The sequence below is a fragment of the Halichoeres trimaculatus genome, unplaced genomic scaffold (genome assembly GCF_033239565.1).
Source record: "Halichoeres trimaculatus isolate MK-OKI-2021-1 unplaced genomic scaffold, fHalTri1.1 fHalTri1_scaffold_5, whole genome shotgun sequence".
In the NCBI taxonomy this organism is placed as follows: Eukaryota; Metazoa; Chordata; class Actinopteri; order Labriformes; family Labridae; genus Halichoeres; species Halichoeres trimaculatus.
This window is the reverse complement of record NW_027437183.1, coordinates 29346461-29369001: the sequence shown is the minus strand read 5'-3', so window position 1 is coordinate 29369001 and position 22541 is coordinate 29346461. Positions and strand designations below refer to the sequence as shown.

The 22541-nt window shown below is 40.9% G+C and overlaps 1 protein-coding gene across 4 annotated transcripts in view; it reads left to right on the top strand.

Annotated features, from left to right (window-relative positions):
- Window positions 1–22541, top strand: part of clip1a (CAP-GLY domain containing linker protein 1a) — a 28958-nt gene that overhangs the window by 5316 nt on the left and 1101 nt on the right. Inside the window, exons 2-26 of one of the 4 annotated variants that reach the window (XM_074669524.1) lie at window positions 393–699; window positions 877–1430; window positions 2447–2571; window positions 2659–2875; window positions 2991–3188; window positions 3275–3366; window positions 3624–3684; window positions 6223–6327; window positions 7598–8506; window positions 8641–8757; window positions 8841–8898; window positions 9031–9114; window positions 9240–9396; window positions 9595–9760; window positions 9974–10189; window positions 13226–15679; window positions 17731–17868; window positions 18027–18133; window positions 19283–19403; window positions 19514–19566; window positions 19714–19734; window positions 20779–20896; window positions 21000–21150; window positions 21245–21297; window positions 22346–22473. In XM_074669524.1, coding sequence (XP_074525625.1) covers window positions 609–699; window positions 877–1430; window positions 2447–2571; window positions 2659–2875; window positions 2991–3188; window positions 3275–3366; window positions 3624–3684; window positions 6223–6327; window positions 7598–8506; window positions 8641–8757; window positions 8841–8898; window positions 9031–9114; window positions 9240–9396; window positions 9595–9760; window positions 9974–10189; window positions 13226–15679; window positions 17731–17868; window positions 18027–18133; window positions 19283–19403; window positions 19514–19566; window positions 19714–19734; window positions 20779–20896; window positions 21000–21150; window positions 21245–21297; window positions 22346–22473 — 6494 coding nt within the window. In that variant the 5' untranslated portion in view covers window positions 393–608. The remainder of the gene's footprint in view (window positions 1–392; window positions 700–876; window positions 1431–2446; window positions 2572–2658; window positions 2876–2990; window positions 3189–3274; window positions 3367–3623; window positions 3685–6222; window positions 6328–7597; window positions 8507–8640; window positions 8758–8840; window positions 8899–9030; window positions 9115–9239; window positions 9397–9594; window positions 9761–9973; window positions 10190–13225; window positions 15680–17730; window positions 17869–18026; window positions 18134–19282; window positions 19404–19513; window positions 19567–19713; window positions 19735–20778; window positions 20897–20999; window positions 21151–21244; window positions 21298–22345; window positions 22474–22541) is intronic. The other 3 variants (XM_074669525.1, XM_074669526.1, XM_074669527.1) reach the window with 3 other exon arrangements.

Sequence of the window (22541 nt, the reverse complement as noted above, 5' to 3'; positions counted from 1 at the left end):
ATGATAGATTGAGCAACACGGTATGTTTTGGTAGTGTCTGTGTGTATTGTGATCAAGGCCACTGATGAGGAGCTATTCCTAAGATCATGACGGCAGTAACACATACTGCATATCGGCTGGCCTTTGACAAGGTATTTTTAGGTCTAACTGTGACGTGTGAGGGCTGAGGAACTTGTTGTCATAATAGAAACAAATTCCTCCACTAACAGAGCACCATAAACAAAGTCACTGAGCATGTCTTGTAGGTTAAACTTATCTGACTACTTATCAGTTAGCTTCTGATTGAAGTATTGCTGCCAGCACAAATTATCAAGCCAGATAAGAAGCATGTAAAGTTAATTTAAATGAAAATGTGGCTAATGCTGTCTTTACCTTTTTTTCTCTCCTAACAGGGTCCTTTTTGTGAGCAGCCATTTTTTTTCTCCCATCACCCTTTTCCTCATTTTTGGTTCTGTTCCTTTTTTTCATCATTTGTTTTTTTTGTTTTGTTGTGGAGAGAACAACTTTGCCATCACAGAGCTGCAACCAGTTATTTTGATGGTCTGGGGTCAGAGTGTACCCACTGCCGGACACAAGCCTTGTGGGTCTAACAGATCACAGGAAGAAACATGAGCACAGCAAAACCCACAGGGATCAAAGCGCCCAGCAAGATAGCTAAACCATCTGGGACAGCGGCCTTGAAGACAAACCCCAGCACAGGTAACTGTCCTCCAACTCTTCTTACGTTTTGTCGTCAGCACAGTAAAAATAATTGTTTGCTTTTTTCTGTTTTCAAGAAAATAACTTTGTACATTTAAACAGTAAAATGTATGTTTATATTGTGTTGCAGAAGACCACCTCTTTATTTGAAAATGTTATTCCCTTATGTTTCTGCAGGAGCTAAAGTTGCTGCGACAGACAAATCAGCTGCAAGTGCCAGTGGAGGAGATGCTCAGAGGAGTGAGGAGAACTTCCAGGTTGGAGAGCGAGTATGGGTGAATGGGAATAAGCCCGGCTACGTACAGTTTTTGGGAGAGACACAGTTTGCCCCAGGACAGTGGGCAGGGATTGTTCTCGATGAAGCAATCGGGAAAAATGATGGTTCCGTTGCAGGGGTACGGTACTTCCAGTGTGAAGCGCTACGAGGCATATTTACTCGTCCATCCAAGTTGTCTCGAACAGAAGGTGAGGCGAATGGGACTCAAACTGCACCACCCTCCCGTGCTGCTTCACCCACTCCCTCGGTTGGTAGTGTGGCCTCACATACACCTGCCACAAAGTCATCATTACCTTCAACAACAACAGCCAAGAAGGGCTCCTCGGCGACACCAGCTACCCCAGCTACGCCATCCAACCTCACACGCACAAATAGTGAATCTGTTTCCAACCTGTCAGAGACGGGATCAGTGAAGAAGGGAGAAAGGGAACTGAAGATGGGCGATCGAGTATTGGTAAAGTTTCTTATAATATATACAAGAATTGTTTTTCTCCTCTCTGACATGTGCATAGTCAATGCTCAAACAAAATGGACCCTACTCCCTCTCAGTGAAATAATCCCTTGATAGTTAACGCATAAACTGTAGTCACATCATGTCATCAGACTTTTATTTGAGTAATTCTGTTTTTTAATGGATGAGTGCAGTAACCATCTGTGTGTAGTCTTGCTGGATTGATTGAATCTTTCTGGGATCTTTGCTTCCCCCTTAATCCACTGCATGCTTTTGCATTTGGCTATCAAATCCAGGACTGTCTGCAAAGCTCTTAAACTGCATGTTGGTCTCTGGCATGCAGATCCAGTGTATGCCTCTTAGATTTTTAAACATCACGGTCTGTGCAAAAAACAAACAAACAGTTCAAGCTTCCCTGCAGATGATTGGCTGAATGGTCGACAGGATATCCTTTCTTTTTTTACTGACCCTGTCCAAAACACACTAATAATTAGGAAACCCACACATTTGTTCAGATCATCAAACAGCACAGCTGAACTCAAATGTCACATGGCACCCAGTAGAATAGGTTTAACTATTAACAGTCATACCTTCAAGTTTCTCTCATTATCATTTACCTGTTCTTGTTGAAGACTGGTGCACAGCACTGATGTTAGAGTTACTGTGAGCTGTTAGAGTTTACTGTTTGCACAAAATGTAAATGAAGTAGTTGAGGACATTGCATACTCTTTGCTTTTGCCCAAAGCATTGTGAACCCTGAAAGATTTACTTTTTCCAGCCTTTCTTCTGCTAAAGAGCTCTTCAGCACTGGTCTGAAAGTTTTTGTCATTAAAAAAATGGGGAAGTGCATTATCATGTTTTCACAGATAGTTAAAGGCCAGTGCATGTGTGTTTCTGTTGCTTTGAAGGAATTATGTCACTTAGAGTTTATTACCAGGCCAAGCTGATTACTCTGTAGGCCTCCCTCTTATCAGCTGAGAAGATTAAATGTTGGCTAATCATCAGTGCTTTCTTCTCAGGTTGGTGGTACAAAGGCAGGAGTGGTACGTTTCCTTGGAGAAACAGATTTTGCCAAAGGCGAGTGGTGTGGAGTGGAATTGGATGAGCCCCTTGGAAAAAATGATGGGGCAGTTGCAGGCACAAGGTACAAAAACAAACAGATGATGATGAATTATGAGTTGTTATCCTATCACCCACAATGTAAACCATGAATTCCATTATGTTTCCTCAGATATTTTCAGTGCCAGCCTAAGTATGGCTTGTTTGCACCAGTACACAAAGTCACACGCATTGGGTTCCCTTCCACCACACCAGCCAAAGCAAAAACGACAGTCCGGAAAGTGGTGGCCACACCGTCGGGGCTGAAGCGCAGCCCTAGTGCCTCTTCCATCAGTACCATGAGCTCCGTGACATCCTCAGTCAGTGCCAAGCCCAGCCGCACAGGCCTGGTAAGTCCTCCAAACTCCGAGTTCCAACTCTGTTTGGAATTTGGTCTGAACTGTTTTTTTTTAATGCTTTGGTCATTCATCAGCCTGGCCTTTCTTAACTTCTGTATCTCCTTAGTTGACAGAGACATCGTCACGTTACAGCCGTAAGATTTCTGGCACCACAGCCCTGCAGGAGGCGCTAAAGGAGAAGCAGCAGCATATTGAGCAGCTAATGGCTGAGAGGGACATGGAGAGAGCTGAAGTTGCTAAGGCCTCGAGCCATGTGGGAGAGATGGAGCAAGAAATTGGCCTGCTCAGGGATGATCGGGAGCAGGTCAGTTCACTCAGGGTTCTTCAATAACAGCCAGCCCTCACAATGAGTTAACACAAATATTGATTATTTGTGCAATTCTTTTAAAGATGGAGGCTAAGATGGACCAGTTACGTGCCTTGGTAGAAGCTGCAGACAAAGACAAAGTGGAGCTGCTCAATCAACTGGAGGAGGAGCGTAGGTAAGGACTGTGACAAAAGCACACATTGGTATTTATAACTTCAATTTATGTGGTCATTATTGTGATATGGAATAAATATATACAATTGGCTGCTTAGAACAAGAAGTTTCCATGAAAAAGATATGAGAATAGCTCTTTGGCTAAGTTGCCTTAACCTTGATCTTAATCATCAGAGGTAAATGTCATTAATTACCCAGTTTTGTTAAAACCAGGAGCCAAGAGAGCTCCAGCAAGATTATTTTTTTTCTGTTCAACAGGAAAGTGGAGGACCTTCAGTTCCGTGTAGAGGAAGCTTGTATTACCAAAGGAGACCTGGAGGTAAAATCAAAACAAAGATCCACACTGTTAGAATATTCAATTTGTATGGAACAAGTGTTTCAAAAGCACAACATGTCTTTTCGTTTCAAAATGTATTGTAACTTTTTCCCACTGAATTTGAAATCTAAGTGTTAAAACTATTTAGAAAGTAGGTGCTCCATTCAGATTATTGGGAATTAAGTTCACCATGAACTGTGATCTGTGTCATTAACAATACAGTGCAATAACAATACCACTTATTTTACCTACTTTATTTCATCCTCATGGATGCAGGTTCCATGAAATTTGGATCATTTAACCTCACATTAGTCCAGACAGGTCATTTGCATTATCTCTTTTCCCTGTAAGCAGTAAAAGCCAACCCTTCTGCCGTCTCAGAAAGCATATTTACATGGACAGTTTGATACACACTAGATGGTGTGCTGGCAAATGCACCCAGAGCTGTGCAAACACTGGGCTGTGGATGACAGTACCAGGTCATATCCTGTCATTACATCACTAGAAACTGATAAACACCCAGACCTGCTTTGTATGAGGCATCTAAAACCTGTGGGTTTTTAGTGGCTATATGGATAACCTGTAAAAGACTTTATAGAGAAATGTAAGTTTTAGATGAAAGAGACCAAACCCTAGCAGTTTGCTTCTCAAGTCAACACGTAATGGAAAAAAAAACTTAAGTATAACTGTGGGTCAAAATTAAATCTTGATGTATCATGAAAAAAGTCACTTTTTCCTCATAAAATATTTTCACTTGCTTCTCCCCAGTGATGGAATGCAAAATATTGGCACATAGCGGTATCTGTGTTCATATCTGATCAAAGGATTTGTTATTCATTCCACAGTTTTACACAGGGATCATCTCAATAACCACGAAGGCGTCCTGAGCTCAAAATAGCTGTTTTAAAAGAGAGGCTGCAGGGTTAGAATATCCCTTTATCTTCTTTTTAGCGTGCAAACTAACAGAAGATCTCTAACTCACTGTGTTGGATTTATTAAAAACTTGCATGCCGCTTGAAAAACACCTACAAAAAAAGTTAATGAATAGACCAAATTAAAGTGCTTTTTTGATTTCAGGCTGTTGAAGGTGTACTAATTGTGTGCTATAACCCTCAGTGCCTCCCTGTTAAGTGATGTGATGTTGTTGCTTCTTCTTCCTTCTCGTCTTCGTCTTTCATGTTGGTCCGGTGCTCAGCATGGAACCACTGGAGATGCTCCCTTGTCATTTCACTGCCCAGTCACAGATCTGTTTTCAGTGTTCCCTCTGCAGCTGAAGGGGAAAATCTCTTAGCGAAGGAGCTGAAATGTAATTTAGTAGAGCAGCACATGTACTTGGCTAAATTACAAGTTATACCTACTCTATTGACAATGGAGTATGGATGTATACTGTCATATCCAAAACACCAGGAAAATGTACTGTCAGACCAGTTTAGTCCCTAATACATTTTAATTTGCCCCAAATCCTTAGGGATTTAATGTATTATAACAGTCAGACAGTGAGACATACACTTGATTCAGTCAGATGTTACCTGCCAAAGATTAATAATTGACCTGAGGTAGGCCTTTTGTGCTACTCCCTCTTTTATAGAACAGTACGTGACTTCAATATAAAATATTGGGCGCTGCAAATGACTGTACCAAAAATAAGCCGTACAAAATTTTCTATAACAGCCTTAATCATCGCTCACATAACAAGGAGCCTGTTTCTTGACCTTGAGATGCTTCTGTGTGAAGACTGATTTCTGTAAAGTCGGTGACAAATCCAGCATATGGTGGTCTGATCACTGGTTGGTTCTTATACAATACTTGTGGACATATGTTATGGACAGTGGCCTTACCCAAAGAGAAAGCAGTGGGGTTACTGATGATGCTTCAGGCTTTATATGCATATTAACAGTATCACATCTAGACAAAGTGCTAGTAAATCTAGTAAATTGATAAGATGCAACAAAGTATATTTCATGTGGATAAATCATGAACCTCCTCTACATCACACATCTTGTGTATGAAATTTCTTGCAAGCTTGGAGTATCTTATTCGGTAAAGGAAACATCTGTCACTGCTTTCTCTCAGGTGAACTTTTGATTAACTTACTTGCTGGCTTCACACACATTATAAAGACTTTCTGTGTATCATAACAGTGAATGTGCTTTATTCACCAGGTTTCACTTTTGCATGGGCACTTTTAAACTGCCTCCATAAAGATACTCACATCCACAACACATGCCCCCCCTCTGTTGCTGCTTGTCTTGTATTTCCCACCATTCTTCCACAAACTCCCCTGTGTACAGCTGTTGATGGCACAGCCTGAGGATTCTGCATGGGGTGTCTTCCCATTTCTACTCATCCACCACATCCTCCTCCAGCCTAGTACCTTAAATATCATACACATAAAGAAACATACACACAGACACATTACATTTTCCATTGTCCAATCCCATCCATCCTTTCTCCTGTGTCTCTCCCTCTCTGTCTGTGTTGGGCTGGCATGTGATGGTGGCACTGGTGTGTTCTCTTCCTCTCCCCCTTGTTTACTAACAGACGCAGACCAGACTGGAGCATGCCCACATTAAGGAGCTTGAACAGAGCCTGCTCTTTGAAAAGACCAAAGCTGAGAAACTCCAAAGAGAGTTAGAAGACACTAGGGTAATGATTTCTGCTCTGCAGTGGGCTGCGCTGGAAAAGAGGGCCTTGGCCTGGGATGGTGGCCAAAAAAATGCACAAGGGGTACAGAGAGGTGTCAAGCAGAAAAATGAATCTATTGTTTTGTTTGGGCTTTCTGTGAATGGATGCCAAAACTGCATTCTGAGGGCTTTTTTTTAAAAGAAGTAATACTTCTAAAATAACAAACTAATACATGTATTTGGCTTGTTTTATGATCAAGTTACAGTTGCAAGTTTATCAATGCAGTTAGTTGCTTTGGCTGCAATTTAATTTTGGAAATATTTTTTAGATTACTTTCCTAATTTTATCTTTAAAATTGCCACTTTTCTATTAGCTTTTTGAAAAATAGCTCTTTTTCTCAGACAATTTTCCCATAAATGACCAAACCAGAACTCACTCCTGCTTTACTGGTATCACTGCTTAACCAGACAGACAAACTTCTCCCCTGTCCTAGCTAATCATTTTCTCAGTTATCCTATGTTCTACTCCCCCAGTCCTTCCCAGCATCCATTTGTCCTGCTTATTTGGTGTCCCTGCGTTTTGCTAGTCTAAAATCTGCTCCACCCCCCAGACTTCTACGCCTTGTGTCCCCTAGGATTTATGGCTGTATAGGCTAATAGGATAACTATAATTCTAGCATTTTCTGAGGATTAGGGCAATCCCTGTCTAGGTTCTTTTTAATCATTTTATAAAAATGTTGATTTGGATGATGTGATTTATTTTTTGTACCAAGATATAAATGCTTGGATTTAAAGATAAATATTTCCACAGTTAGACACCAGGGGTTTATATGAAACTAAATTGAATGAACAAAAATATTGAAACAGATGATAACCCTCAAAATAATGAAGCAGCAGTCCTGAATGTTTACCTGATATCCTATGGTATTCATAGATTATTAATAATGATACTGGAAAATGTCTTACAAACTGCCTAAAGCTTCATACATGTTTTAAGTGTTCATTTCCATTATTTGGACCATACTCTTCAAAACCACAAGAGGGCAGTATAACACCTTGATTTTAAAATCAGTGGTTACATGCCCTCTTCTTTAAACAAATCATCAGTTTATTTATCAAAAATGAGTTTTATCATAAACATGTGCCTTATTATCTACTGCTGCAACCCATTTATTAGACTCCTGTTTCTTCAGTACTGTAAAGAATGGTTTAGAGTCTAATGCTTTTTGAACATAGGTTCCTTATTGTAAGATTTGAATACAATTTTGAACATAAACTTTCTGCTTTTAAAGGTTGCAACCGTCTCAGAAAAATCACGTATTATGGAGCTTGAGAGAGACCTCACACTGCGAAAGAGAGAAGTATCTGACCTGCAGCTTCGTCTAGGGACCCAGCAGGGCTCTGAAGACTCAAACGCTGCCCTTTCTCCTTTGCTAGAAGAGATAAGCTCTCTTAGGGATCAGCTCGCTTCCCAAGAAGCAAAACAACAAGAAGAACTGGTGAAATATAAAGAAAAGCTAGAGGCTCAAGAAAAAAGCCACACTGAGACAGTCGCCCAAATTCAGGCGTCATCTGTGAAGATCTCTGGTGACAACGAGCAGTTACAGATGCGCTTAAGCCAGGCCGAGAAGGAGAAAGCTGAAAGTGTTGATCAGTGGAGGTCCAAGTTAGAATCTACTGTTGCCTCTCATCAGCAAGCCATGGAGGAGCTTAAGTTATCCTTCAGCAAAGGTGCAGGTGCCCAGGCAGATGAACTTGTAGAAACCAAAAGTGCACTAGAGAAGCTTAAACTAGAGCATAAGTTGGCTCTAGAGGAAGCTGCAGCCAAACATGAAGCTGGTGTGTCAGCTTGGACTCAGGAGAAGCAGGCTCTGAAGGCACAGCTGTTGTCTTTGACTGAGGACAAGGACCGGCTGGAGGATTCACTGAGGTCTAGTGTTGAAAAAGCAGAGGAGCAGCACCTTGTGGAGATGGAGGATGTTCTTGGAAAGCTTCACACAGCAGAACTGAGAGTTAAGGAGCTTGAAGACAAAGATGCAATGTTGACTCAGCAAGCCCAAGACAAAGAGAGAGAAACCAAAGAGCAGATGGCAGAAATGGTGGCTCTGCGCAGCCAAGTAGCACAAGGTAACCAGGAGGTTAAGACCCTGAAGAGTCAGTTAGAATTGGCTCAGAGCCAGGGGAGCACCCAGGATGTCAAGGTGGGTTCTTGATCAACTCTTTTTATCAAGCATTCATTATCAGTCATTGTCACGTTTTAGAGAGTTAGTCTGCGTGTCTTCTGCATATTTCTTCGCTGTTTTATTCACTCTGTTTTACTCAACATTTGATATAGGTTGGTGAAATGAGCTCTCAGCTGGAGAGCAAACAACAAGAAGTGCTTTCTTTACAGCAGAATCTTGCCAGTGTACAGCAGGAGAAAGGCACCCTGGAACAGGAGCTCGGGGACTTAGTAAGAATTTTACCTGAATTATAGATGTCGATAAAGTTTGTCTCTTTAAACCAGGGCTGAAGAAAGTGGTTGTTTTTCCGCAGAAACAAAAGTTGGCTGAAATCACCGAACAGCAGACCAGTTCATCAAAAACTATACAAGGTAATTATTAGAGTTAGCTGCTCTTTGCTCTTTGTGCTGTAAGCGACTAGCTTTCCTCACACCTTTTGCCATCATCTACTGCTAGTCTTTAAAGTGTTTCAGGATCTAAAGTGATACACCTTCATCTTGTAGAAACACTTGAGAAGCTTGGTAAGAAGGAAGAGCAGTGCACATCCCTAACCACGGAGTCAGAGTCTCTGAAAACTCAACTGTCTGGTGAGACAACTGTTTTCTCTGTCCAACATTTTGAAAGGCATTTGCAATGTTTTTGCTTGTAGCATTATTTTCATTTTTCTTGTTTTGGAAATTTTGTGAAACCTGTTACATTCTTTCTTACCAAGGATTGGAAAGGAAGCTGAAGGCTGCAGATGAAAAGCTGGAGCAGCTCTCAAAGGACAAATGCAAGCTGGAAAATGATATTTCAGACATGATGAAGGCATCTGGTGATAGTTCAGTACAGCTGACCAAAATGAACGAAGACCTCATGCAGAAAGAAAGGTACCACACTCAGTTGATCTCTACACTAATCTTACCAGTTTAGTCAATATAAAAAGAAAAATATCCCTTATTGATCAAAACAGCACATCATCTTTTTGTTACGTTATGATAAAATGACATTTCTTGCTTTGGTTTGATTCCAGTACCTTAATTAACTGTTAAGATCACCTCAAACATGTACTTTTGACTATCACACAGGAGGCTTGAAGATTTGCAGAGTCAGCTGGCAGAGGAGAGGGAAAAAGTGGCACACTTGAATGAAAAGGTCCTGCTGGAGCAAACTCGCAAGGAGCAGGAGCTGCAAGAAACCAGAGACGCACATCAGACTCAAACAAGCAGCCTACAGGAGAAGATAACTAACTTGGTTGGTGTCATTGAAACATATTTTTTTCTCTTTTTTGAGTGGCCGAAGTCAGTCACTTGTAAAGTTTTGTCTTTTAAAAAACCCAAATTATTTAAAATAACCATCAAATTCTGTTTTATTAACATTCAAAGTTTTGTAATTCTTTGATTACATTCCTGAAGTAGATCAGAATCTGAATGTGGTTTGTTATTTGCTTTTTTTTTGGCTTTGTAGGAAAAGACTCTTAAGCAGGGTGAAACTCGTATTGAGGAGCTGAAGGCCTCACATGAGAAATCAATCTCTGATGCCTCAGACCTTCATGCAAAGGAGCTTGAGGTGCTGAACACTCAGGTTGAAAAGTTGAAGCAGGAGCTCACCTCTTCTAAGGATAAAACCCAAGAGCTGGAGAAGTTGGTATCAGAGCTGCAGCCATACAAGGAACAAGCTCAGGTAAGGAAAACACCCTCAAAGATACAGAAACAACAGGTTTCAACTTTTCTGAGAGGTCCAAAAAGTTTTTTTTTTTATGACGGACTACTGAATGACCATTGAAAAGCATCAGGAAAAAATGTGATCTTTCCTTTTTGCTGATAAAAATATGCTTATTTCTGACATCATGGAAGGTGATATCAATGACATCATCCCCTTCTTGATGGATGCAACACGGTACAAAAATGTTCAAACACCAGAACAGGTGTCAAATTACATAAGCTTCACAGCAAAACTGAAAGAGACTGTGTAAATATTTTACTTAAAGAATCTGTTCCATTTTTTAACATCAGCAATCAATGTTTATGATTCACAACATTTTCATTATTTATAACCAACTTTTTTGGGTGCTCATTTCCCTTGGCAACAAGGCTAATAAGCTTTTTCTCATGTTTAACTCATCTCTGTGTTTTATGGTGCCATGGGCTTTATGCTAGCAGGGATACATCTGATAACAATCTGTCTTAGTTTACTGTTTCCGTTGTATACTGTCTATTGAGCTGATGAAATTATTCCTTCAGATCACTTTACAGGTGCAGTGTGTAGTAATTATTTGTACTGACAGACTCGGTAAAAATAGTACCTAACCTGAAATAGTGTCTAATCACCTGAATGTAACAATTATCAGTGTATCATTCGTTCATTCCATGTCCATTTTAGAATCCAAATCAGAGAACAGATAACGACTTGTTATTTCATTACTCGTTTTCCAATCAAAAATCAGAAAACAAATAATGGCCTGTTTTTTGCTGTTTTGATTTTGTTTTGAAATTGAAAATAGAATATGAGAGAATGGGATTATCATGGGATTTTTGTACTATGCATTTTTGGTTTGTATCATTTTTGATGTGTTGTGACCTGGGAGTTGTTGACTTTTTCTCAGCGAGGCCAGTCTTTAACCGCGCAGATCTTGAAACCTGTTCACAGAGATGGAGAAGGCGGTATACAGTGAGTGACATATAAATAGACCACTATGGCCGCACTAGAACAATATGTCGATGTTATTTAGCAGTTGTTCGAAGCTGGTAAGACCCACATAGACATTTCTGAGATGTTGCAGGACATGGGTGTCCAGAGATGCTCTGCAATGAGTGTTAGATGTTTCTGCATCCAACACAACCTCAGGTGGAAACGTCATGTTACTGATGCCTCCTAAGTGTGACACGCTTCCCCGCTTTAAAAAGCACGTACACGTCCGCCATTCTTGACAAGAACATTAACTAATAATAACTGTAAAACAGTAGCTATCGTGCTGCTCGATTCACCCATCAGTATAATCACCCGGTAGAGACTGACTGACCTTCCTGAGAAAAAAAAGTCAACATCTCCCAGGTCACAACACATCAAAAATGATACAAACTAAAAACAAATAGAACAAAAATCTTATGATAATTCCATTCCCTCATATTCTATTTTTAATTTCAAAACAAAATCAAAACAGGGGAAAATAGGCCGTTATTTGTTTTTACAATTTTTTTATTTGAAAATGGATATGGAATGAACGAATGATACACTGATGAACAATCGTGTTTTCTTAACCTTAGATGAAGCTTTGCAAATCTAGGGGGGGGGTATTTTGCACCCCAGTGTTTCTACAGTTGCACAGAACAAATGATGCATTTAGTGAGTGATCATGTAAAATGCACAGGTTAGAAGACCAGACAAATCGAATGATTAAGTGTGAAAGAATTTTTCTTTAAATTATTATTTGCATGAGTGTCTTGTCCTTGAAAAGCTGCGGTCATTGTACCGACTGTAGGGATGAGCACCAGAGTGTTTCAGTCTAGATCCTCACCACTACAGATTGCTAAATACTTCTGTCACTACACACAGTACCTTTAACTTTGACAAGTATCCCTGCTAGCATTGATTATGAGCCTAATATTTCATCGGAGCAGAACATTTTTACTTTCTAACAAGACCTACATTTTGGTTTATAGTTGTTAATATAATCATGTACATTAATTTACAACACCGACCTAAATAAGATACATTTTAATTCATTATTGCTTCAAAAAAGATTTACAGTGAGGCTTGTGCAAATTTGATTCACGTTTTCTATTCTCATTAATACTTCTCTTTAAAGGTAGGGTCTGCAAGGATTTTCATTGCCTGTTAGTAAACACAAATTCAAACGGGGCTCCACCTCCTCTGATGAGTGCCAGCAGCAGTGCACACAGACAGCTTCTTATTGTGACTACATGAACACAGTCACTAACCCAGCACCTACCCGCAGTATCGCGTTTCTATGCGGAAGAGACTTGAGAGCCGGGCACGCTACTTGACATGTCAGCACATGCTAATCACCGGTGTTTGACACCTACCTGGTTAGCAGAAAGCCAGCTTGCGCCGCTCTTCTTACCCAGCAGCTCTCCAAATTCCTGAAAGCAAGTGAAGTCAAGCCAAGCTTCACCCTCATTAACAGCTTGGTGTTTTACTTTGGTTGTTTTTCTTGCTCCGTGCTATGCTCGCTAACTGCTTTGCAATCACAGCTACTCTGCACCCAGAAACGCCCCACAACAACTAAAACATCAACGTAAAGGCAGAGGGGAGGATTCAAGGCAGGCACGGGCGCTTACACCAGATAGAGGCCCAGAAGAGCTTATCAAATAGAGTTATTCCTGTGAAAGTTTACACTTTATTTTTTAGGAAAATCCTGCAGACTCTACCTTTGAGCGTTGTGCACAATTATAAAAGTGCTTTAACTTTTATTTTACTGCTCATTTTCCATGTTTCAGTAAAACTTCCTAGCATCAGTGAGGTTGGTAAATGTACTTGTAAAAATGAGAGCTTCAGTGAAAATGTTCTGCTTCTTGTGTTTTTGAGAATCATTTCAGAGTGATCCTTTGCCATTTTTGAGCTTTTTTTTCTGCAGCTTAACCTTTTCAATTGCATATCACTTTTATCCATAGTCGCTTGGTTTGTTTTTGGACTCATCTTACCTTTCCCCTGTATATATACTCCCCCTCCTTTTTTCTGTCATCTTTATTTTCCCAGCATCTTTCTACTGAGCTTGACTCCTCCAAGCATGACGTTGAAAATTTGCAGAAAAAACTGGAAAACCAGAGTCTAGATCTGGGAAAAAGGTGCAAGGAGATTGATGCTTTTAAGGCTGAGAAAGACGATGTGAAGAAACAGCTCTCAGGTGTGCAGACTAAGCTCTCTGCCCTTGAGCTAAGTCACCAGGAGCTGTCTGTCCAGAATGAAGAACTGCTTATAACTAAGGATAAACTTTCAAAAAATCAAGAGGAACAACTGAACAACATGAAGAAATCAAATGAAGAAAATGTGTCACTGAACAAGGAGCTGGAGCGGCTTCGAGGGGGTCTTCAAGAAGCACAAACTGAAATCAAAAAACTGAAGCGTGTGGAAAGTGAACAGCAGGCCACAATAGAAAAGCTTGAAAGCAAGAATGCAGAGATGAGAGACTCACTGATAAAGCATCAACAGGACTTCCAGCAAAGTGAAGCCAAAAACCGGCAGCTAGTTGAGGACTATGAAAACTCCTGTAAAGAGAGGACCCGTCTGGAAGAAGATCTCAGTGAAAGCAAGTCTAAGCTCACATGTGAGAAGGACAGTTTAGTTTTAGAGAGAGATTCTGCCAGAAATGCAAAAAAATCTCTTGATGCAAAGAATGCAGAGTTGCAGGCAAAACTGAAATCCTTAAACTTAGAAAAAGAAGATCTAACAATGAAGAACACCCAGCTGCAGACCCTCACAGAAACACTGACCAAAGAGAAGTCAGAGATTTCCCAGGAAATCAGTGCTGCCGTGCTGGATAAAAAGAGCCTTGAGACTGTGAAGGAGGAGCTTCAGAGTAAACTCAGTGTTACAAAGAAAGATTTAGAAAACTCAATCCGAGAATGTGAAGAGCTTAAAGCCTCAAAACTAAGCCTAGCCCAGATGCTAGAGGAGTCCAAGACGAGCAGTCAGGTGACTGATTCAGAGAGGCTTCACCTTCTGCAGGAGAAGGAAGACCTTCTGGCCATCCAGAGAAAAGTCTGTAATGAAAAGGAAGAGCTCACCAGAGAGATAGAAGAATTAAAGGAGAAGCTCCAAACCGAAAAAGAGCAGTCGTCTCAGTCCAGCATTAAGAACAAAGAAGCGCTGTCATGTTTTGAGCAAGAAAAGAAAGCGCTTCACCTGCAGAATTCTGAAACGGAGATGGCCCTTCATGCTGCTAGAAAAGAAAAGATGAGTCTGGATTCAGCTCTGGAGCAGCAGAAAATGGATTATGATCGTTTGACAGGAGAGAAAGGAGAACTGGAGGAGAAGCACACAAAAGCTGTGTCCGACAAAAATGCTCTTTCTCTTGAGCGTGATAAGCTAGCACATGAGATCCGGACAATGAAGGACCAGTTGGACAGTTACTCCAGAACTAATGCAGTGTATACTCAGGAAAAGTCTGACCTTGCCTTAATGTTAGAGGAAACTAAACACAAAAAAGACGAGGTTGAAGCAGCAATTGCCTCTTTGAAGCAAGAAAAGGCAGACCTACAAAATGAAGTTGAAAAACACAAGTCTGATATTCAGATTCTGGAAAAAGACAAAACTGAGCTTGTGAAAGAGCACGGTAAACTGAAAACAGATTATGAGAAGTCTAATTTGGAACTAGTTCAGAAGGTGGATGACCTTAACAAAGACTGTCAGCGTCTGCAGTCGTTGCACACTGATGCTGACAAAAAAGTGCAGAACTTGCAGAAAGAGAACCAGATACTGCTTCAGGAGATCCAGGAGCTGAAGACTCAGACTGAATCAGGCTCAGAGGCTAAGCTCCTTCTTGAGACCCAGTTACAGGCTGAATCCGATGAAAGGAATAAACTGATGCTTGATAAGGATGGTCTGTCAAAACAAATCGAGGAGCTGCAGAAGAAGTTATCCAATGTTAGTCAAGAGAATAAAGACATCTCTTCCAACCTTAAAAACGCTGATGAGCAAAAGAAGTCTTTGACGATGGATATGGAGGCACTGAAGACACAGCTGAAGCAGCAAGAGGAAGACAGTCTTCATCTGAGAGAAGTCAAAGAAGAGTTATTGTCCAAACTGGCAGAGATGGACAAACAGACGAGCTCCCTGACCACAGAGAGGGAGGACCTCCTAGCTGGACGGTGTAAAATGGAGCAAGAAATTTCCTCTCTTCGTTCAAGCCAAAAAAGTAGTCTCTCAGAACAGGCAAGACTTGTTGGAGAGTTGGAAAAGATGCACACCAGTCAGAAACAACTTGAGGCTGATGTCAAGGCTCTAAATGCTGATAAAGAGCGTTTGGAAAAGCAGTACAGGAATGCTGTTGAAGAGGTTTCTGCATCTGCTGCTGTGAAGGAAGAGATTTCCTCGAGCATCTCTAATCTCTCTGCTCAGAAGGACGTCCTGCAGACAGAGAGAGACGAAGCTACCCAGCAAGTCAGGCAGCTCGAAACCCAACTCAAAAATGCCATTTCTAAGCAGCTTGAGGTATTCTCCTCCTGGTAGTGATCACTGATTCACATAAAGCACCTTACAGTGGCTGGGGCTACGTCACCTACTCACTGCATGTAGCTGGTTTGTCTTCCTTTCCCTTTCCCTTTATTTTTGGTGTCTCACTTTCATCTTCCATTTACTAACAGCTGTTAACTCCCTTTAGCTCCCAGCCTGTGCCTGTGGGCTTATAACGTGATCTAAGGAGAAACGTGTTTATATGATTTTGTAGATTTAAGATCATTTTTTATCACACTTACCGTCTGATGGTGTAAGCAAACGGGAGAATAGATGAGGTAGGGATGCACGATATGGGATTTTTGCCGATATCCGATATGCCGATATATCGAAACCCCATTTGGCTGATACCGATACCAATAATCACAAGTTTGTTTGTTTTTTTCACTGTAAAGAAAGCTAAATCTATCCTGAACTGGAATTCATATGTTACTCTAATTGTGACGGTCTTATTTGTTTAAGAAACACACATAAAACAAGACAAAAAACATTTGATTTGACCATAAATAAGAAATGTATTTTTTTTTTCAAACTCAAGACATTCAGTATTGAAATACAGAAAAATAATTTCTTTAGATCACATGAACTTTAAATGTACAATGCATTTTTAAACATAACCAAGTTGCATTTGATTATTTTAGAGCTACTGTAACAACCTGGTGACAGACACAGAGCTCTGCAGTGCAAATAAATGAAGTGCTACATTTTATTTAAGGAGCTGATTTTTCAGATAGAAAATAATAATAATCCTAACTGAATAGCACCTTATCGGCTGTGCATATCAGCAGAAATTTTCATATCTGCCGATACCGATAAACGTATTTTTAAGCTTTTATCAGCCGATACCGATGTTGTGCCGATAATATCGTGCATCCCTAAGATGAGGGGAACTTCTCCACAAGTATTCGAAATCAGTCTGACTTTTTTTTTTCACTAATTCTTTTGACAGTAGCTGCATTTCCATTACACTTTTTCACAAAATAAAAGCGATATTTCTGAAGTTTCGATAAAGAACAACTTCGCCTTGCCAGTGTTTCCATTACAACCAGAAATGCGCACAACTTGAGTAAAGTAAAACACAAAGTGCGTCCGGACACTGCACTCATGGTGATGCCGATTCTTGAACATTAGTGTTTTTATTCTCTGCTCAAACTTTCGGCCGTGATCCCGCTAACTCAAAATAGGCACGAACAAAACACTGAATGAAAATCATTATCTCCAACTCACATACTCTTACTCACACACACAGACCTCGCCCCTCCCTCCTGCTGCTTTCTGGCCCGCTCACGGCCCTCCTGCAAGGGTCTGTTTGTGTGGTAGTGGACATCTACAAGGCGGTGAGAGAGGTGCGTTGTTATGACAACGCGACGTTTTTGCGAAAAAGGTGTTACCATTGCACTTCTGCGAGAAACTTCAATATCGAAACTTCTGAAAAACAACCTCATGAGAGCGTAAAAACGTTTGATCTAAATTTGAGAGGTTTTTCAAAAATGTGGTGTTTCCATTACCATTTTTATTGCAATTTTTACGTTTTGCGCAATTGTAGATGTGATGGAAACACAGCTAGTGTCATTCAGCTTGGTTTTAACAGGAAATAGAGGGAAATGCTTGAACCATCAATTAACTCCTGGGAAAGTCCTACAGACTGACTTAAAAAAGTTTTTTTTTTTTTCTTTTTTTTGTAGGGCTTTAAAGATTAACTGTATCCGTTCTGAGGCCACAGGTTGTAGAGTATTGTTGAGATGATACTGATTTTTATCCTCATTGTAACAATTTTGTGTTTAATTGTAATCCAGATTAAAATGTAAAAACATAATTACTTCTAAGATCTAAAAATCTTATCTCTAAATCAGTTATTAAATATTTGTTTTATAAAGCATGCAGTTAATTGTTTTAATAATACAACAATGGGATTGTTTACATCAAGTAATGCACTGAAAACCTTTTCATTCAATGGTTTTCAATTTTCCACCCGACTCATTGTTCCCAGACCTTTGTCAAAACATAAATTCTGCTCATGCACTGTTTAGGCTTCAGAGACCTCTGGCAAGACTGCTGAGGCTCTTGAACAGCTGACAAAGGAGAAAGCCAGTTTGATGCAGGAGAAGAGTGAAGCCCAATCTTTGCTGGAGAAGCTTCAGATCACCAAGCAGGAGGTGGAGACTCAGGTAAGCGATGCACATATGACGAGAAAATGCACGTCAGCAGACAGTGTTGAATTAGCTTTAGTCATTAAGCTGCACACTGTCCAAATTGTAGAAACTGAAAAGGGGGAATTATTCATCTGTATGTCATTACTTCAACTGTTAATATGCCTTTTTTTTAGCTAAAACAACTAAAGGAAGACAATTCCAAGTACCAAGAAGATCTGAAAGTTTCCAATGAGAAGCTTTGCACAGAAACTCAGAGGACCAAGACTCTGTGCCAGGAAATGTAAGCTTGTGGATTTATCAGGATGATTTTAATTTCACTAGTTTGATGTTTGTTTGAGTTTAAATGAATCCAGTACGGAGCCCTTGAGGTGCCACAGAGGAAAAATACATAAATCATGCACACTAGATACTTATTCGTACACACGATTCAGCTAAAACGTGTTCAGGACATATTTGGCCGAATGCCTACAAAACAAGCAGTGACCAGTGATTGGAGGCCATTTTGTCGAAGCTTTAGAGACATTTGGTAAATGTCCCAAACTTGTGGGCACTGACCGTGGCACAGAAAACGGCCTTGTGCAAGACCTGCAAATACATCTACGCACAACTCATGGAGACGATTTGTCTGGAGAGCGAAGCTACTTTGTTGGGGCGAGTGCAGCAAACCAACGCATCAAGAGTTGGTGGGACATCCTCCACAAAGAGGGTGTTGAATATTGGATCCAGCTTCCCTGGGACTCTGGGGGGCTTGGCCTGCCAGGAGTTCTACTCCCCTCATACTGAGCCTTAATTTGCAGTTCTTGCACAAGGCTGAATGCTGACCCCTCTGGATCCAGCACAGCCAGTATGAGTCGGACTTCTTCTTTCTTGACTTTTAGGCCATTTTCTTGGCACTTAATGCACATCCACTGATATCCATACATGTTCCCTGGACCTTGCAATTATTCCTGTATGAAATCAATGACATGGCCCAAATCTGAGTACTCCTTCTGCTGGCTGAGCCCGTTGTCTTTTGGTATGCAGCAAAGTTCTCCTACTTAGGATTTTTCCATTTCTCATGGCAAGAGCAGCAAGAATGCCATTACATGACATTCTGAGGTGGAAGTAAAAGTCAAGGAGCTCACTTCTTCTCCCCATTGCGTGTGTTTGTAAACATCCGACGTCACTACAGAAGCTGTAGTGGACGAGGACAAGGACAAGTCAGGACATGGTAAATAACTTTATTTTGAGATATTAAAACATGCGCACGTTTTAATATATCGTGCGCATGCTTTAGTATCTTGTGCGCACAATTTATATATCTTTTCCTCTGTGGCACCTTAGGGGCTCCATAATCCAGAATCATAGTAGGACTGTTTTTTTTTGCATATGTGAGCTATGTCACTTTCCAGCATTTCTTCCATGATGTTTTTTCTGTCTGTTTATTCAGCGAGGAGCTTAAAGATGCTGTTTCTGTGAAGACAAAGTCCCTGCAGACGCTGCAGGATGACCACACCAAGCTGACTCAGGAGCTGGAGAATAAACAGAAAGGCCAGAGTGAGGTTGTCAAGGTGCAACAATTTATATGTTCATTTGTGTAGAACAGGATATAAACATGATTAGACATTTGATGTTTCTGCTGACTCTGCTGACTGTGACTGTTTTTAACATTCTTGCCTAGCTCAAAGATGAGCACTCCAAACTTAAAAAACAGCTGAAAGAAATAAAGCAAAGGTAAGATAATACACAAGCGCTTTGATTCATACATTTCTACAGTTTCATTAATACTTTAAGGTGTGTTGTCTCAGTAGGAAAGTTGCTTAAACCTGTGTAACCACTGTGATTGAAAACATTATATCATGCTGCTCTCTTTCTCTAAAGCCTGCCACATAATGCCTTCAGGTATTTCTCCCCTTTTGATATCATCTGACATCTGTCATCATCATGTTACACTTCAAATATACAAACAGCTTAAAGGACAAGTTCGGTTTATACAGCTTTTACATTGTTTATAGAATGAAGTAGAGCAAAATACTCACCCAGAAGGCTTTCCTGATCCAAGCAGTGCTTGGGGAGATATTTAGATCCAAAATCGTGCAGCGGACGTCCGTATAATGGGATCCATCAGGGCATAGACAGCGCCGCTCCTAAAGCTGCATTAATCGTCCCAAAACTCGTGTTTTTTAACAAATATTCCATCATGGTCCGCTCCAGGTTAGTCCTCTGCTGCAGTCTGTGTCACTCCAGACAGCGCTGTGTGGCTGTACTGACCTCTGAACTGACGAAGACTTTGTTTACGTTTGCCCCTCAAAGAAAGGAGGAAGTGGAGTCAGCTCTCCAGAGAGTACTGCGCATGCGCGGAGGGGCAAACGTAAACAAAGTCTTCGTCAGTTCAGAGGTCATTACAGCCACACAGCGCTGTCTGGAGTGACACAGACTGCAGCAGAGGACTAACCCAGAGCTGACCATGATGGAATATTGGTGAAAAACACGAGTTTTGGACGATTAATGCAGTTTTAGGAGCGGTGCTGTCTATGCCCCGATGGATCCCATTATACGGACGTCTGCTGCACGATTTTGGATCTAAATATCTCCTGAAGCACTGCTTGGATCAGGAAAGCCTTCTGGGTGAGTATATTGTTCTACTTCATTCTATAAACAATGTAAAAGCTGTATGAACCGAACTTATCCTTTAAGTCAGTTCAGAAATAGGAAAAAGCTCAGATGTTCATTTGCATTTCCCATTCAAAAAGTTTGAATCCACATCACAAAGTGTCCTGAGAGATATAAAAACTCATAACAGAGCTTTTTTGGTGGCTTCGCTTGTCTATTTTTAATCACTGTGATTTAAAGCTAATATTTGTTTTCCCCTCTCAGTTCAAAATCAGAGACGTTCATTGGAGCCAGTTTGTGTTAGCTCATCATAGTTTGTCATGTTTTTGATAGTGAGAGCACCTTAAAGGAGCAGTTTGACAAGGAGAAGGCCACCCTCCAGCAGTCCATCCATAAAAACAGTGCCTTAGTTTCAGAAAAGGACCAGCAGGTGGAAAAGCTGAAGAGTGAGGTGAGAGTGAAAGAAGGGTTTGGAAACACTCACTTTGACTCTTCATGATACATTTTTTATTCCTTTTTTATTGACGTGACGTGACATGTTTTGTTCCCCTCAGCTGGCTGCACTGCGTGGAGAAAGTGCCTCAGTTAAGACACTGCAGGGGACAATCCAGGCCTTGGAGGGGGACAAAGCTGATCTACAGGAGCGAGTTCAGAGGCTGGAGAAACAGCTGACCACAGGGCCTGACACCATTCAGGAGTCCTCGGGTGAGACTGGACAAAGTACATGACTCAGTTGATATTTCTGGCACCAACTACTTCTGCCTTTTTGTGACATTTTGTTGGATTTTTTTCCCACCAGGTGATGCAGTTTTGGACCAACTAAGGGAAGATAAGGAGACAGCAGAGAGTCAGGTTTGTTTATCTTTCTGCTCATCTTGAATACCAAAGAAAGGCTGATAGGTTCAAGGTTTTTCCATTCATACATTCAGTGTAAAGACGCTTCCCTATCCCCGCCCTGAGTTCTCTTTAAATCCCATTTACATTTTTACCATCAGTGGGGCAGTGGTACGGAAACAATCTTTCTGAATGCTGTTTGTGAAATGACTGTGCGGCCTACACAGACACTGACTAACAAATATCCTTCATGTAGATAAATGATGACTTGTGTGGTTTTTACAGTATAATGTTTTTATGGAGGTGAAAACAAATTTCAAAGTAAACTCAGCTCTTGACATTGACGCACTCAGTGATGAAAATGAAAGTGTGTCATTAGCTGTCTTACTTTCCTCCTCCAGCTGCTTCTGATTGTAAAATGTTATACTGTATCCTCTGTGTCAGTGATGACTTGACTGTGTTGTCTGGCCATAGGTGGGTCCTAATTTGAATCTCATTTTTTTTTCTTCTTCTTCTTCTCTCTTCTGCCCTGTCTCTGATGTTGGCAATGCTACTCCACCATCAGGCAGCGGTTTGTTCATGTTTTTCATCAGCTTCACTTGTGCATGTTTGTCTCTCACCGCCACCGTTTCGTCCAGTAGTTCACATTGTAGCTGGTGTCAGAAAACCCTATACCCGACCCTCCAAAGACAAATCAAGCTTGATCTCACTCTGGTTAAAAAAAAAAAAAGAATCCCAGGGAAACTACAGCTTTTAAAGATGCTGAGCAAACAGATTTACTTTTACTCATCACGAGCTGTTTCTTTACTAACTCAACCAATTATTCATTCCAAGCTTTGGTTTTTCTTTGGCTGACACCTCACGCTAACAACTTACTGCCTTACCCATGATTAGGGTTGATCATATCAGATGCAGCAAATCAGGCCAAGTCACAGCACACAGACAGGCTCTTTGCACATGTTACAGTAAATGCACCATTTGTTATTAAAGGTGTTTGATAGGAGAATATGTTGATGGAAACTTTCACTTCGAGCAGCGCTCATTCCTGTCTTCTTGTGCTGCACAGATTGAGTTCCTGAATTCAGTCATCGTTGATCTTCAGAGGAAGAACGAGGAGCTGAAGGACAAACTGGAAAAAATGGCTGCCACTGCTCTCAACGGCAATAATCCGAGTGAGCTGGATAATTATGACAGGTAAGTCCCTACATGCCAGACTTCCCCAGACCCCCTGAAACACGTGTGCCACTGAGACAGTCAAGTTA